This window comes from Mycetomoellerius zeteki, unplaced genomic scaffold, assembly GCF_001594055.1.
Source record: "Mycetomoellerius zeteki isolate Tzet28-1 unplaced genomic scaffold, Tzet1.0 scaffold145, whole genome shotgun sequence".
NCBI classification, from domain to species: Eukaryota; Metazoa; Arthropoda; class Insecta; order Hymenoptera; family Formicidae; genus Mycetomoellerius; species Mycetomoellerius zeteki.
Window position 1 is genome coordinate 456,678 of NW_017256393.1, and position 15,902 is coordinate 472,579.

At 30.2% G+C, this 15,902-nt stretch overlaps 3 protein-coding genes across 7 annotated transcripts in view; 2 read left to right on the plus strand and 1 right to left on the minus strand.

Annotated features, from left to right (window-relative positions):
* LOC108731933 (dopamine N-acetyltransferase) overlaps positions 1–7,127 on the plus strand; it is a 14,332-nt gene extending 7,205 nt beyond the window's left edge. For 2 of the 4 annotated variants that reach the window (XM_018462493.1, XM_018462492.1), the window contains exons 2-4: positions 2,763–3,030; positions 6,515–6,734; positions 6,830–7,127. In XM_018462493.1, the coding sequence (XP_018317995.1) occupies positions 2,796–3,030; positions 6,515–6,734; positions 6,830–7,028 (654 nt within the window). In that variant the 5' untranslated portion in view covers positions 2,763–2,795 and the 3' untranslated portion in view covers positions 7,029–7,127. Of the gene's footprint in view, positions 1–293; positions 560–1,381; positions 1,520–2,762; positions 3,031–6,514; positions 6,735–6,829 lie in introns of those variants that run through there. The other 2 variants (XM_018462490.1, XM_018462491.1) reach the window with 2 other exon arrangements.
* Positions 7,128–8,479: 1,352 nt separating this feature from the next.
* Positions 8,480–10,513, minus strand: LOC108731985 (dnaJ homolog subfamily C member 4). Of its 2 annotated transcripts, XM_018462563.1 has the most exons (4): positions 10,348–10,513; positions 9,530–9,620; positions 9,193–9,350; positions 8,480–8,831 (listed from the first exon to the last, which is right to left on the minus strand). In XM_018462563.1, exons 1-4 carry the CDS (start codon positions 10,413–10,415, stop codon positions 8,528–8,530), a joined length of 621 nt encoding a protein of 206 aa, XP_018318065.1. In that variant the 5' UTR covers positions 10,416–10,513; the 3' UTR covers positions 8,480–8,527. The 2 variants fall into 2 exon arrangements, with proteins under 2 accessions (XP_018318065.1, XP_018318066.1); XM_018462564.1 differs by lacking the exon at positions 9,530–9,620.
* A 273-nt stretch (positions 10,514–10,786) lies between these two features.
* On the plus strand, positions 10,787–14,326 carry LOC108731974 (maternal embryonic leucine zipper kinase). Its single transcript, XM_018462546.1, has 12 exons — positions 10,787–11,020; positions 11,140–11,290; positions 11,534–11,643; positions 11,736–11,889; positions 11,962–12,068; positions 12,131–12,298; positions 12,385–12,582; positions 12,653–12,866; positions 13,472–13,538; positions 13,604–13,754; positions 13,842–13,945; positions 14,011–14,326. The coding sequence occupies exons 1-12, from the start codon at positions 10,877–10,879 to the stop codon at positions 14,282–14,284; spliced, it is 1,842 nt and encodes a 613-aa protein (XP_018318048.1). The 5' UTR covers positions 10,787–10,876; the 3' UTR covers positions 14,285–14,326.
* Positions 14,327–15,902: the final 1,576 nt, after the last annotated feature.

A 15,902-nucleotide genomic window follows, 5' to 3' on the forward strand; every position in this document is an offset into this window, starting at 1 on the left:
CTAAAAATATGTATTTTACTATCTTCTATTTCAACTAACTATTTTCCTCAGCATAGGTCTCCTATAGTAATGTAACTCTTTTTACTGGAAAATTTAATAAAAAATAGAATCCAGTTTATCACAATAAATCGCTGTAAAATTATACAATTATGTGATGATTGCGGGTCGATCTAAGGCTGATTATAGATATCTTGCAATATTAAAAACGGGGACATCACTGATCCTAAGTATCCTAAACTATATCTATTTGTCCCTGAACCTGCAAGAACTCCTGCTGCTCTTACGGAGCGTATATAAGACTGTCGGCATTCTATTACAATGCGCAGTGTTAGATTACCACCTCGTCGACAACAATCGAGCATTACGTTGTTAGCGCTTGGAGAACTTGCTTCCACAGTTACAATTTGTATATTTGCCTGAAGTGCAGTAAAGCTCGCGGATCTTATCATTCATCATGGAGAACATACGTGCATCAAATCGGGTTAATGCGATTCGCATCGACAGCGACAAGACCACTACTAATTTCGTGAAAGATGCACCAAAGATTACGAGATACTCGGTAAGAAGTTAAATGAATACATAAGATGAGATAAAAATTGAAATGATAATCCGCGCATATTCTGACATTTTAAAGACTAAATTAATATTTGGTGCTTTTGGCATAATACGTCGATACACTTTACTTTACTTCAGATTTGGGAGAGATATAATTATTGAAACTCTGCAGCTTTTATGACTGTAAAGACAGAAACATCTTTGAGCCCAATTGAATAGAAACGATTCCGCATGAAACGATGCAGCATGAAATATTTCAGAAATTTTTCATGAAATCTTTCTAAAATATAAATATGTCCAGGAAATCAAAATTTTTGAAATATTTTTTACAATATTTGTGCAATATTTCTCAAATATTTCCTAATTGTAATTGTGAAATATTTTAATATATTTGCAGTATTTTAAAATATTTACAAAATATTTCTATAATATTTTATTGAAATATTTCAAAAAATGATTCACATAAATACATATTTTATGTCGTAGATATTTTATTTATAAGAATATATTAATCTTTATAGTTCTTATTTATTAGTTTTTTTTTATTATTTTCGTCATATATTATGTATTTACGTTTTTTTTTTAAATATCGCTACATTATTTTACGAAATAAATATGGAGATTGTTTTCGCATATATTTTTGAGTCGAAATGTTTGAGCGTATCAATCAAGAGATACGGTTGTATCTCGGGTCAAGACAATCAATAGATATTAGTTGACTCCCGAAAGAGAGCAGTGCATGTATCTATCAAAAATTATACCGTTTTCAATTTTTGATCGAGTGTGACACTCTTCCTAAATAAATTATACTTCTCTAAGGGATAGAATGGGTTTCATTCTTTGCATTGGTGATGATGTACGCGTAAATGCAGTGCCTTAGTGCGAGATGATCTAATCATTTTCTCACAGTAATTGTAGGATGTCAGAAATTATTATGCAGTTATTAATTACGCTGAAAGAAATTGTAAGAACTTTTAATATAAGTAATGATACGCTCCCTTTGACATGACGCAACTCGAATGATGACAACGCGTTTTACACAATTATATCCTTTTACAAATGTAATGACGCGTAATATTCAGATGGTTTAATATTCAGCTCCTTTAATTGCAACAAATATTATCGGCGCATTAAGTAATTAAGCGATTATTTTAAATTATAATTTAGGAAATGATTATTAAATGACTTATTAGAAGAAGGACATTTGAAATTATATGACGATAAACAATAACGGTGTAACATTCAAGGCAAAGGAGTTTTGCATTCCGCAAGGTTTCCTTGCGTTCTAAATAACACGTCATGATATCACGTAGCAGCAAAGTAAAACGTCTCAGAAGACATCTGTGTATCAGAAAAAATTGAATCAAAATTTTTAAAAAAGAAAAAATTGAATCTCAAATTAAAAAAAATTTTTTATACATTTTTCAAAGGATTTGTAGTTTTAAGTCATTTTATATACATATATGTATGTCGTTTGCAAACCGTGTCAGATCTAACAAGCTGACGTTATTTGTCATCATTTTGATGACAAAATGACGTGTTTAACGTTATTTCGACGTCAAAATGACGACAAATAACGTCAACTTTGCTGGAAACGCACATTACATTTGCGCAGGCGATCTTATCAACCTTACAAATCACTGCTTGGAAGTAGATCAATGACAAATTAACGTTGGACGACGTTGACCGCGCAATGGTCGCTCGTAATAGAACGCATTAAATAAATGAGACTGTCTCACGCATATCCACGTGACGTACGGTATAGTAAGCTGGCGCATTATTAATCATTTCTATGTATAAAAGTCTCCTCTGAATCCTCGACTCGAGGATCGTGTTGCAGCGTTCCGCGCAAATTACGGTGAATTTACATTTCCTATTGTATAGGAATTGCACGACGCGTGTCTCATGTTCCGGTTAACTATACCAAGGTACGATCAGGTCTAAATAAGATATACACCAATCATTAAATAACAGCGTTCAAGGTCAATAATTTGTCAGATCTCGTCAAATGTCTTTCTTTTCGATCGTTTTATTGTAAAATATTAATTAATAAGTATTAATGCTTTTAACTTTTTTTTGTAATTTCTAAAAAAAAAATAATATCAATTTCTAGATATGAAATTGTATTATAATGTTATAATCTTTTCTTACAAATAATTTTTGTCAATTCTCACAATACCTGCATTTTCGTAACGATTTTATTTCAGTTGGCCGATTTGGCTGACGGATCGAGCAACGGTATGGATTATCATGTCGAGATAATTAATAAGGATGACAAACTGAGAGTGCTGAAATTCTTGAGGAGGTTCTTCTTCAGAGACGAGCCGTTGAATCAGAGCATTCAATTGATTCCAGAGGGTGAAGACAGTACTTGTACGGAACTGGAGCAATACTGCAGCAATGCCTCATTTGAAAATAACATGAGTCTAATGGCAGTTTCCGCGAGTGGTACAATTGTTGGAGTTCTGCTCAATGGTAAAGCTGTAGTGGCAATCTTTTATTAGCTTTATGAATACCCGATTAAACACTTCTTTACGAAGACGATGTTTTTTCTCAATAAAAAGCATCTCGAATTGGCATCATGTTTGCAATTTCGTTACTCGTGCGTTTTATGCCATTTTGATCAATTGCATCTTCTGAGTAATAGTCATCAAGTACATATTCTCAGAAAAGAATTTTAAGTGATGTAAAAATTAATTCCTTGGCAAAAATTAATTGGCAAAAATACTGAATATTTTCATTTTGATAATAACATCAAAGTGATTAAAATTATTTTACTATTATTTGTTATCCATCGACTGTTGTCTATAATATTTTAAATATTATTCTTATTAGTTTGATCTCTCATATTTATAACCAAAGAAGCTATATTTATTAATATACATGTATTATAATCTTTCTTCACTTTATGAATTTATTTATATTTGTGAATATATAAAAGATAAAAGAAAAAAATATGTATGTATGTATATCTTTATTTGTTGTCCATCTTCTTGAAATATGGATGTGTCGTTTCGCTTGAGCAGATGCAAAAATTGTCAGTTAATTTGAAACGTATCTTAACTGTATTCAAATAAATGCACGTCGAGAGAAGAGACTAAAGAAATACAACGGTACCGTGAGGTTACGTAAAATGCTACGGATCTCGAATAATACCGTGAGTTATTATCCGGTTGTGACTCAAAATAGATAATTGTATCATGTAATTTACTGATAAATATGTATCTACATTAAAATGCACAAACAACTATTACACGACATTCGAAAATCGCATTCATAAATTATACATCCTGTGTGTGCAAATCGTTAACGGTACTGCGAAGATGGTAATCATACATTTAAAATGCGATTTAAAATCAACAATATGAATAAATAATACGTAAATAATTGTTTAAATCAGAGCAAAAGTAGAAATTAAAAACCATACACACAAAAGGAGATATCTTAAAAAATTTATATTTTTTAGAATTTAATATTTAATTTTTTAAATAAAAAACAGAAAAGAAAATATATCTATAAAAATATTTAAAAATATTACATTTACAAATGAAAAATATTGTTGATACAGCAATAATAATTTATAAACAATAATAAATGATTTTATTAAGACCGCAATGTAAATACACAAGTAAGAATATTAAAACCTATGTCGGTAGAAGCTAGATTTTTTAATGCTTTAAATAATTCAATGTGAATTATTTAAAGCATATACTAAATATGTACATACATATATACCGCATTTGTAGTTATTCGAACTGTGCTCTGAATTGGTTTTCCGGATTTATAAACGCAATAAAATTAAATTATTGGAATATCACAAATTAAATTGACAAGGAAATTTTTATAATTTTGATATTCAATCCGGTATCATATTAGAAAGATGTTAATGTGCTTTAATTACATTTATAAGTCTGGAAAACCAATTCGGCGCGCATTTTGAATGATTACAAATATGGTACATATGCATGTACATATGTATATAGTATACTATATAAAATTCACATTGAATTATTTAAAGCATTAAAAGATCTAGCTTCGACCGACATAAGTTTTAATATTCTTACTTGTTTGTATTCACATTGCGGTTTTAATAAAATCATTTATTATTGTTTATACACGCTGCCTGAAAAATGCATTATTGTTCCTATATACATTGATTATTGCGAAGAATATTATTTACTAAGGCCTCGGTAATCTAAAGGCTTAGGACGTTCGTACGGAATACAAGAGATCCGGGTTCGACTCCCGGCCGAGGTAATATTTTCCGCAATAAATTTATTTACAGTTTTTCAGCACATTAACATCTTTCTAATATGATACCGGATTAAACATCAAAATTATTAAAATTTGCTTGTCAATTTAATTTAATTTGTGATATTATTCCAGTAGTTTAATTGCGTTTATAAGTCTGGAAAACCAATTCGACGCGCAGTTCGAATGACTACACATGTGGTATATGCATGTGTATACCACATGGTATATATATATATATATAATTTATATATTAAAATATTTAAAGGATTAAAAGATCTAACTTCGACCGATATAGATTTTAATATTCTTACTTGTTGAATAATTTATAATTTAACATAAAACATATAGGAACAACTGAATCTATTCAAATATTACTCGCTTTATCTTTTATTATGCAGAATTATTAATTTGCAAAGTTCATAAAAAAGAAAAAATCACGTAACACAAGAGTCAGGAAATATAATTCCTTCATTAAAAACTGGAAATACAGCTATAACATGTTTTATATTCAGACAGTGAGATTCAGTAAGACAGTAAGATTTCATATTCAGAGAGATACTTTGTAAGTTTTATTAGATAAACGAATTCTGTTACATATAAATATTTAAGTAATTTAGAATTGGTTTAAGTAATTTAGAATTAATAAGTATATATATATATATATATTTATCAATAATTTAGATATTCTTTATAAAATAATATTTCTTATAAAATTATAATATTATATTTCTTTATAAAATAATATATATATATAATTTAGAATTGGTTTTCCTATAACAGAAATATTATTTTATAAAGAATATCTAAATTATTGATAAATAACGGAACAAATTAAATTATTTAAACATAATAATTATTTAAACATAAAAATTATGCTTAAAATATTGAAGAATTTTTAAACATTCGTTAAACATATACTCGTACATTTACATACTATTTTCACATTATATCTTAATTAATTCGTGGTTTATCATCCGTGTTATAATTAATAGCTGCAGTCGTTAAGATAACATGCAAAATGCATTATAAGACACATGCTTATATAGATTATATGTCACGCTATATTATATACACAAGAATATATTTAAAATAATTTCTCGACTTCACCTTCAATAAATATTGAAATGTAAGAAAAATCGAGAAAAAAATTATTGTTCGTAATGTTAAAAATAAATTATTGCAAATGATCAATGATAAAGAAACTATATGCGTGTGCGTATGTGTTTTATTTTATCGACTTAATTTAATAACTACGTATTAATAAATACAAAATAGTTCAGCGCGATCTTTAGGAGAAACTTTAAAGGATAATAGAGATCAACAAAAAAAAACTTTTATTAAGGAACCTGTAGTCTCTCACTCCTATGATTTTTTAAGGAGTTATGTCCTCGTTCGTATCGACTGTAAAATATCTTTTTACAAGAACAAAATCAAAGAACGTGAATTATTGTCAGACGTCACGCAACCGAACAAATAGCTTCTTGTGTCAGAGGATACAATTTCCTTAACAAAAGTTGATTTTCTTGATGAGAGTCATTCCTTGAAGTTTCTATCCCAGACATTTTGTATGCGTGATGTGTATCAACAATGTTAATTTTTTTAATGATATGTGCATTGTTATAAACGTTAATTATTAAATACATTTTAATATCTACATATGAATTATTTATGTAGTTGTAGATTGATATGGATTTACCTTTTACAGGCAAAATGGATAATCCTCTATCAAATGAAGAACCAGAATATATACGTTCGTGTAAAAACACGAAATTTAAGAAGATATTGAGATTATTGCATCATTTGGACAAAAGTGTAAACATGGATGGACGATTTCGAGATTCCAAAATTTTGGAGGTCAGAATAATTTCGGTGGATACAAATTGGAGAGGAAGAGGTGTCGGGACGACTCTGATGGGAAAAACAGCGTAAATATTATTTTGCTTTTGCGATATGTTCAAAGATCGATTAAAGAGATGCGTTCAAGAAAGCGATATATTCTTGATCTACTTATAAATTGCAGAGAAATGGCAAAGGAACAAGGATATCATTACCTCAGGGCAGACTGTACGTCCGTTTTTACCGCTAAGATGTGCGAACGATTTAGTTACGATCAGATATATAAAATTAATTATAAGGACTACGTGGATGAGGACGGAAAACCAATCTTTTCACCTGCATCACCACACGTAGCGGCTGTCTCATATATAAAGAAATTATAAAAATAAAGTTGAAAGATATGGAATTGAAGAGAGAAGTATACATCTAGAATGAAGAAAAGTTTGTGTAAAGAATAATAAAAAAATGGCAACATATTATTATATTATATTATTAGTATAGTCGTTTATATTAAAAAAGTATAGGAGTGTTTTTGTTTGTAAAAAAATAATAAATAAAATATATTTTATAAATATACTATACAGTATATGTATAAAAAATATGTACATCGTTATATCTAAATGTAATTGTAAATACAATAATTACTTCAAGAATGATTAGATTTGAGATAACATAAATATCTGAAAATTTACATACGCACAAAATGTATTGTATTATTGGCAAATATATATCGCTGAGATATGTGTATATAATTTAAAATTATAAGTATAAGAATTTGATTCTTTCGTCTATCTTAATAATATATTAAAATTAATGTGGTTGAAGTTTGGAGCGTTCGTGGAGCGAAAATTAAATGTAAGCCCACACTGAAGTAACAGACAATTGAAGATCACTCTTCTCATATGTAAAATTAATTATTAAATTAGTATTATCTTAATAATATATTATTAAATATCATAAAATATATTAAAAATATGAATCAAATAATGCATTATCGTTAAAACAATTTTCTTACCGTAGTTTTTTCTTATTATATATGAAAGAACGACCATAGTGGTGTACGTCACTTTTTAAATCTATCGATTTGAGGTCGTTGATGCAGTTTATTGAAGCAGATATGAAAGAAAAAAATTAAATAGATCATAATTCATCTTCCCAGTATCAATATTCGATTTGTCACATCACGAATTTATTAGATCAAGTTTAATAAAACCTTTTGTTTCTCAAAATCATAATTAAGTAATTTTTTTTTATTTACACCATTATGGTTTTTATCCCTTCATATATGTAAATGTAAGTGTAGAAATAAAGAATAAAAAAATATATATATTATATTAAACCTTACCGTACAAAGTTGGGTCACTGTAGTGACCAAGCGATTTCTGTTCGTGCAAGTTTCTTGAGTCTTTCGGTAATTATAAATTATACTACATTTTATTATTTTCCAAAATGAAGTTTCAATATTTTTTTAGAAAGTTGAATGTGTGTTGGTGAATTTTTAGAGATTTTTTGAACCATTCTGAATAGGTGAAAAAAACGGATGAATTCGAGTGACCCATGTTTGGACGAATGAGACATCAAATTGTATTTTATATTGTAAGGGTTAAAAAATTTTTTTCTAACGAGATATTGAGAAAAAACGTTTTGCATTTCGTTTTATAGATTTAATAAACCATGCTTTCAAATTTTCGTTATTAAGCAGATAAACAATATCTTATATAAAAAGAATCCGCAAAATAGAAATATATAAAGTCTTTGTATAAAAATCATATAATAATAGGATTTATGTACAACAGGAAGGAAAAGGAAATCCAGAAAAAAATACCGTGTCTCTAATAACTGCCACTTTTCTAATTTCTAATAAAATTTTTGCTAACATTCACTACTGTCTTCTGGTCAGGTACTTTTTAAGATCCTCTTCGGAATTAAGATCATTTATAGAAAACTCATTGGCTTTATTACGTGCCGATTCTCGAATTTGTTTGTATTCGTTCTCTATTAAAGTATTTCGCAAAGCTGCTATCTTTTTTACTTTCGTATAATAAATGTAAATAAATTGTAGTAACCCTAATCCAACACACATAAGAGCTACTAGGAGGCCAAAGTATTCATTCGGTTTTTGTGGAGGTGGTGGCCACACTCCTCCTGCTGTACGTACTTCATATTCCCATTGACTGCTATATTGCCTGCAACAATGTATTATGTTACTCGTATTAAATTTTTTGCTCATTGTTACATGTTTATGCATGCAATACAGAATCAATTATAAAAATAAAGTCACTTTGCTTCAACCTATTCACAAAAACTTCTGTACAACAGAATTCTCCTGTTGTGTTGTGCGTAAGAATGGAAAATAACACAATTTCAGCGTTACATCCAAAGCATAATCATTGATTATTACAATTCGCTTTAAATTATATGCTAAGTTTTCTACAGATATTTTTGTCAAAGCACAAATTTGGAAATGCAAAAACAAGAATTTTAAAGATACGACTTAATTTCATATTGCATTAGTAGCATTTTGTAATGAAATCAATATTAACTTACGTGTTCCGTGAGTTATGTACATAAGATGGGTTGTATTTATTATACTTCAAATCAAAATCATATTGGCGCTTTGTATTTTCTTTGCTTAAAATTGTGTATGCTTCGTTCAACCTTATAAAATCAGCATGATCTTGTTTACCACTAGTATCAGGATGCAACTAACAAAAATTAATGTACAGTTTGTATGATTAAAAAATGCAGACTAGTAAAAACAGGAAAAAAATGCTATTTGGATAATATTACATTCGTAATATTATCCAAATTAAAAATTTATGATTTCTCCTAATACAAATTACCTGAAGCATTACATACTTCTTGTATTTATATGATTACATACTTGTTTTGACAATTTGATAAAAGCTTGTCTAATCTCTTTCTGCGACGCATCAGATGAAACGTTTAAGATTTCATAATGATTCTGCTGGTACCTTTAAAAGGAACGCGCTACATTGGCAATAATAAATCTGTTTTTTTTTTAGCAGGCTGACACTTTCTACACTCAAAACAAAATAAGTATATATTTCCATCTCATATGTTAAAGGGAGGGAAAGGAAAGAAAGACTGTGAATATAAATATACAGTATAATATCCTTTCTTTTAATTTTCCTGTAATTTTGCAATTTGTGTATTTTCATGCATAGAATATTCTGAGAAAGAAAATTGTCGTTCCCGTTTCCTCTTTTTTTAATTTTGAAGTTTTTTAATATCTATATAAAAAGAATAAATGATGTAAATTTTGAATCATAAACTATTCTCTGCTATAATTTAAGTTATATAAATAAGTAATTTGTGGTATATTAATTAATTAAAGCAGAGAATCTGCATGGAATATAGAGAAAGCAGAGAATTATCATTAAATTATGATTTTCTAATATACTGTATATAATTATCATTTTCTAATATACTTATAAAAATTAAAAACTGTGAAATTAATGAAAAATACAGACGATTTTCTTTTTCGAAATACATTTTACTCATGAAAATATACAAATTTACAAAATTACAGAAAAATCGAAGAGAAGAGGCATTATACTAAATATTTATCAAAGATTGTAATAGAGTACAAAAAGTACAAAAAGTAGCTAGCTAAAAAAAACAAATTTATTATTTGACGCTTATGACATAACTAACGTGACGACAAAACAAGATTCTAACCTCCGAATTCCATAACTTCTGGCCACGCAATAGATTTCCAGTTTGCACACTCGTAAGAATTGTGCCATTGTTCATCAACGCAATATTTATCAACAAAGCGATAAGTCATTTCGGAAACTTGAAGCATTTTGTGCATCGACAGCTTATCTGTCAGACGACGGCCGCCATTTTTCATGTAAAAAAATATCTGCTAACAAAGAAAATGGCTATTGGCGCTGGTTAAGGTAGTTTCCTTCCTACTTCGCGTTCGATATTCACGTAACCGGTAAATGACGTCGAAGGAGATCTATTTTATCATTTCCCTAAGCATCGACGTAGTTATTTGACGTTTAACGATTGCGCATTCTGTTTTTGCGCATGGCACCACTGATAACGGGAAAACGGACGAGCGAGGTCTTGATTGGCCATCAAAAGTTGTTTACGTTACGGAACCACCAGAACTACGTTTGAAAATTGATGCGACAATCGAAGCGAAATCGCAACATTTTTCCGGCATTTACGATTTATACGTTTTGTGCCGGGCCTGACGATGGTGCGATACGCCGCCCTGAAAGGATTATACGACCTGGAGAAGACGATCGGTAGCGGCGGTTTCGCCAAAGTCAAACTCGCGACTCATGTCGCTACCGGCGAAAAAGTCGCCATCAAGATTATGGAGAAGACTGCATTAGGCGTAAGTAAAGTCCTGATACTTATTTATTTTAAGAGAAGGGAATATTTATTGTAACTTTGCTTGTCAATATTTTTTTTCCTGTTCCGTCTTAAAATATATTTATTATATAATTATTCTAGGATGACTTACCAAGAGTGAAGGTCGAAGTAGAAGCACTTAAAACACTGTTGCATCAACACATCTGTGGACTGTATCAAGTGATAGAGACGGAGAGTCACTACTTCATGGTGATGGAATATTGTTCTGGTGGAGAACTATTTGATCACATAGGTGAGTTTAAGGCTAATATTGCATGCGTACGTTTTTCGTCGTACGACGAATTTTTCAAGCCTGTTAATTGGCTGCAAGACAGATAATCTCGGACCTCTTTGTTCTATAGCCAATCGACAAGCTTGAAAAATTTGTCGTACGATAAAAAACGGATGCATGTAATATTGGCCTAAGTTATGACATAAAGAATCTTTTGTTATCTAGAAAATCTGAATATTAATGACTATTGTATTTGTATTCCAGTTGAGAAGAACAAGTTGTCGGAATCTGATTCCCGTAGATTTTTTTACCAGATAGTGTCTGCAGTTGCATACATGCATAGTTTAGGATATGCTCATAGAGATTTAAAGCCTGTAAACATGTTTTTTTTTACAATATTATTTATTTTAGGAAGATTTACTAAGAGTAATTTGAAAATAAGATAACTTATTTTCTTATTTAACAGGAAAATGTTTTACTGGATAAAGATGAGAATTTAAAGTTAATTGACTTTGGACTATGCGCAAAACCCAAGATGGGAATTCAGGCACATTTATATACCTCTTGCGGTTCTCCTACATATGCTGCCCCAGAGCTCATAATGGGAAAGAAATATTTAGGTAATTAAGTATTTAAATGCTTATGATATTTCTTTGTAATTTAATATTTAAGATGTAAATTTTTCTTTGCAGGCTCAGAAGTAGATATTTGGAGTATGGGGGTTCTTCTTTATGCTTTACTATGTGGCTTTTTGCCTTTTGATGACAATAATTTAGAGAATTTATATAAAAAGATACTAGTAAGTTTTATAATTACCCTCTGCATATTATGATACAAATGTATAAATTATATTTATTTTAGAGTGGCAAGTATGAGGAACCATATTGGTTATCTAACAATAGTAAAATGCTAATCAAATCAATGTTACAAATCGATCCAGCAAACAGAATCACTATTCACGAATTATGTCGTCACCCATGGATTACTGGGAATTCTCTGAAGTCTGTATCATTCATTCACAGAACAGAAGTAAGAATTTTTATTGCAGAGAAATTGACTTTTTATAGTTTTAGATATTTTATATAAAATTCTTTTTTTTCTATTTAAACATTTAGTTTGAGAAAGATGACGAGGTATTGAGTACTATGTCCGCCATTTGCGGTGAGAAAAGTATAGATATATGGAAAAAACTTGTGCAGAGTGATAGAACCGATTACAGAACGGCTACATATTTATTGTTGCTTGACAGAAAATTACGTGGACTTTCATTGAAAATAGCACCTACAACGAGATCTCGTCTTAAGCAAGAAATGGTAAAAAAGTAAAAAAAAATCACTTCAATGTAAGATTGATGTATTCAATTGTACAATTTTTATTTTATAGAATGGCAAAACTTTTCCACAACGTGAAACGATAGCTAACAATTTTATAACTAAACTCGATCATTCTCCAAGGAACAGAAACAATGACCAACGTACAACGATTGATGTCACTTACAATGTTTTGCCTACAGAAAAGGAAAATAACTTCGTAGAACCACCATATATGTGTACAAGAAAAAGGTTACGAAGCAGAAATTCTGATGTATCATCGCCCGGTAAATATTTGATCACTACTATCCAATATTCCAATCCTTTTTACTATTTATCATTTTTTATAAACATGGAAACATTTTAATTTTTATTGAAATGTTATCATTATTTTATCTTCAAAAATTTTTATCATATTTCTAAATATGTTGATTTTTAATGTTTTTGTGCATTTTGTTATTTGTATGCTTTGTACATGCAACTGTTTATTAAACGCGTTGCGGCCGCAGTTAAGTTAGTTCTACAGTACATTTTCTAAAGTTTATTTCTAATTAGGTGATGCTAGCACCATCTAATTAGAAACTTTAATGAAAGTTTCCGACTGCGATAAATTACAGTAGTCGCGCGAAAAGTAGATAATTACTGCGAGAAGAGCAATGACTTGCTAACAAACGCAATTTGGACTTAAGACTTTCCGTGTACAAGAATCCTTCACCAAAACCCCTTAGAAGATACATTATTTTCCTCCTCAAGCATCGTTACATTTGAATCCTCATCACTCAGAAAAGTATTAAACTTTTTAGTAATATCTATGTATTTATATATAATTTGTTAATTATACATAAATAATATTGAAATTATACTTATAATTTGGCTTTTTATATTAATACAGTTCCAGCAAAGAAACTACCTGAAAATAGATCAGCTACTCCAACGCAATCCTTAACACCAGATTCCAAGTAAGCTTATGAGTAATATGAAAGTAATACAGCAAATATAATATTTAAAAATACAATATTTTTAGAGTTTCTCAAACATCTACACCTGGTAGTGCAAGAAAAGTTATGATGGGCTTAGAGCGAGGATTGAATCGAGTAAGATGTGTTCTCACACCGAAAAGGCGAACAAAGAATGAAAACACCGATCCCGATGAACCAAATATATTATCCGGGAAGGTACGTTTTATATTTAAATTATATATGAAAATATTAGAAAAAGTTTCTGTCTTGCAAGTGGCAGTAAATTTTATTTTATTATTGAAGGGTCTTTCTAATGTATCTGCAACATGCAGCGGTTGTCCGAAACATGTCCTCTCGAAATTACGCAGAGCACTTCGACAAAAGGGTATAATGTGCCGTCAAAAGGGGTAACTATAATTTTATTCTGAACACTATTTTTTACACCGGTATTTTTAAAAACATCTCGTTACAGATTCATTTTGCAAGGGGAAACTGAAGAGTCCTTTTCGGAAAATAAGACAAACTCATCGAAATCGATTTCCTCACAGAATTCCTGTTCCTTCGAATTGGAAGTCTGTCTCTTGGAAATCGATCCGAGCGGTAAACGATTAGTCGGTATTCGTCGGAAAAGATTAAAGGGTGATGCATGGGTTTATAAACGCGTCTGTGAGGAAATTCTTGCTCTCACTACAGAAGATATTTCCACAGATTCCGAGATTTCTTCTGAATCTAAGTGTCCTATTTAAAATGGTTTTCTTATAAATATATCTACGATGTAGATTTCTTGATACAGGCGCTCTTAACAATCTAATTGCGTGAGAGACGCGAATATCTTGACTTAATAACTTAATTAATATAATACTTAATTAATATAATATTAATATTTTATAATAAAAACATCGACGTTATGTGCAACACAGATAGTACGAGTATAAGACTTAAAAATATGCAATTCTTAAACCTTTAATCTATTAAAATGTTTAATTTAACTCAGAAAGAGATTATTTTGCTTGTAATGTACATCTATTTTCATTAAAAAGGTAAAATTGTAAGTAAGAAACAGATCTGTAAAGATCTATAAATATATTTTTTGTTTGAAGATACAAGTAATGTAAGTAAAATTATAATGTAATATAGTATTTACGTGATGTAATAAAATTATTATCGCTTCTATACATACATCTCTTTATTTTCATATCCAAAATAAAAACAATATATTCATTAAAATATGATTAATTCATTGTAATGAAAGACATATAGTATTATTCTTTATTTTCATATCAGGAGAAGTAAATATCATATTTTTTGTTCTCTCTCCAGCTTTCATGTAACATCAATATTGATCTCAAGAATGTTCCAACCAGATCGACTGTTCTATGGACAGCACAAAGAAATTTTCTGTGCGAGCACTTTGAGTGCTCCTTGCCCCTTTCTGTCCGGAATATGTAAAGCTCAATTTCACGTTTATACCGCAGATATAAAGTATCGCGGCCCGTTTGAACCGGTCCGCAGACTCCGCCACTGGTCGGTATAGAACTATAGACAGGCGAAGATATAAAATCACCACAAATCGATCAGCATAAAGTGGTGCCGCACGTTTACTTCACTTTCGCTTTATGGGAAGACGAAACCGACCTTTTATCTTTGCCCGCTCAATAATCGCCGGTTCTTCCCCGCGCGTAGGTACGTAGACGGGTATCCCTCTCGCGCGCGCAGACCCAGTCCGATCGGCCGCTGTTTTTTCTCCCATACCGATTCGGTACCGGTGCGAGACAAAGCCAAGCTGCTGCGGCTTACCTTACAATTGCTGTACTTGCAGCGTGTACACTAAAAATAAATTTAAAAATGTGCAGATTGCCCGCAGAGTTGTAATATGACGATGTGAGTTATCATCGTTCACTTTTGAAGATTTTTCTACGGAAACTAAAATAGAAGATGGGGAAAAAGAATGATGAAACGAAGAAAGTGCAGTGTTAAAAAAACCTATTCGATTCAGGCTCCAATGAATAAATCTAAGAATGTATAATAAAACCTATTTGAGCCACACAGGATGTACGGGTGCAAACATCCATTTATTTCAAAAATACAATGCATAAACGTTTTGATCCTTGGTTTGGGTCCTCATCAGTAAAAAAAAAGTCATGAGTGTTGATAAATACGAAAATTAGTAAACTGTAAATACAATTGCAATGTGTCTTAGGCCAGAATCAGACTACGCATTGAAGATTGAGATTGAAAGTTGAAGATTAAAATTTGACCAGTGAGAGAGAGACGACAAAGAAATTTTAGCTCCTATTGTTTTGATCGGTCAAATTTCAATCTTTCAATCTTCAATCTTAATATTCAATGCGTAGTCTGATTTCG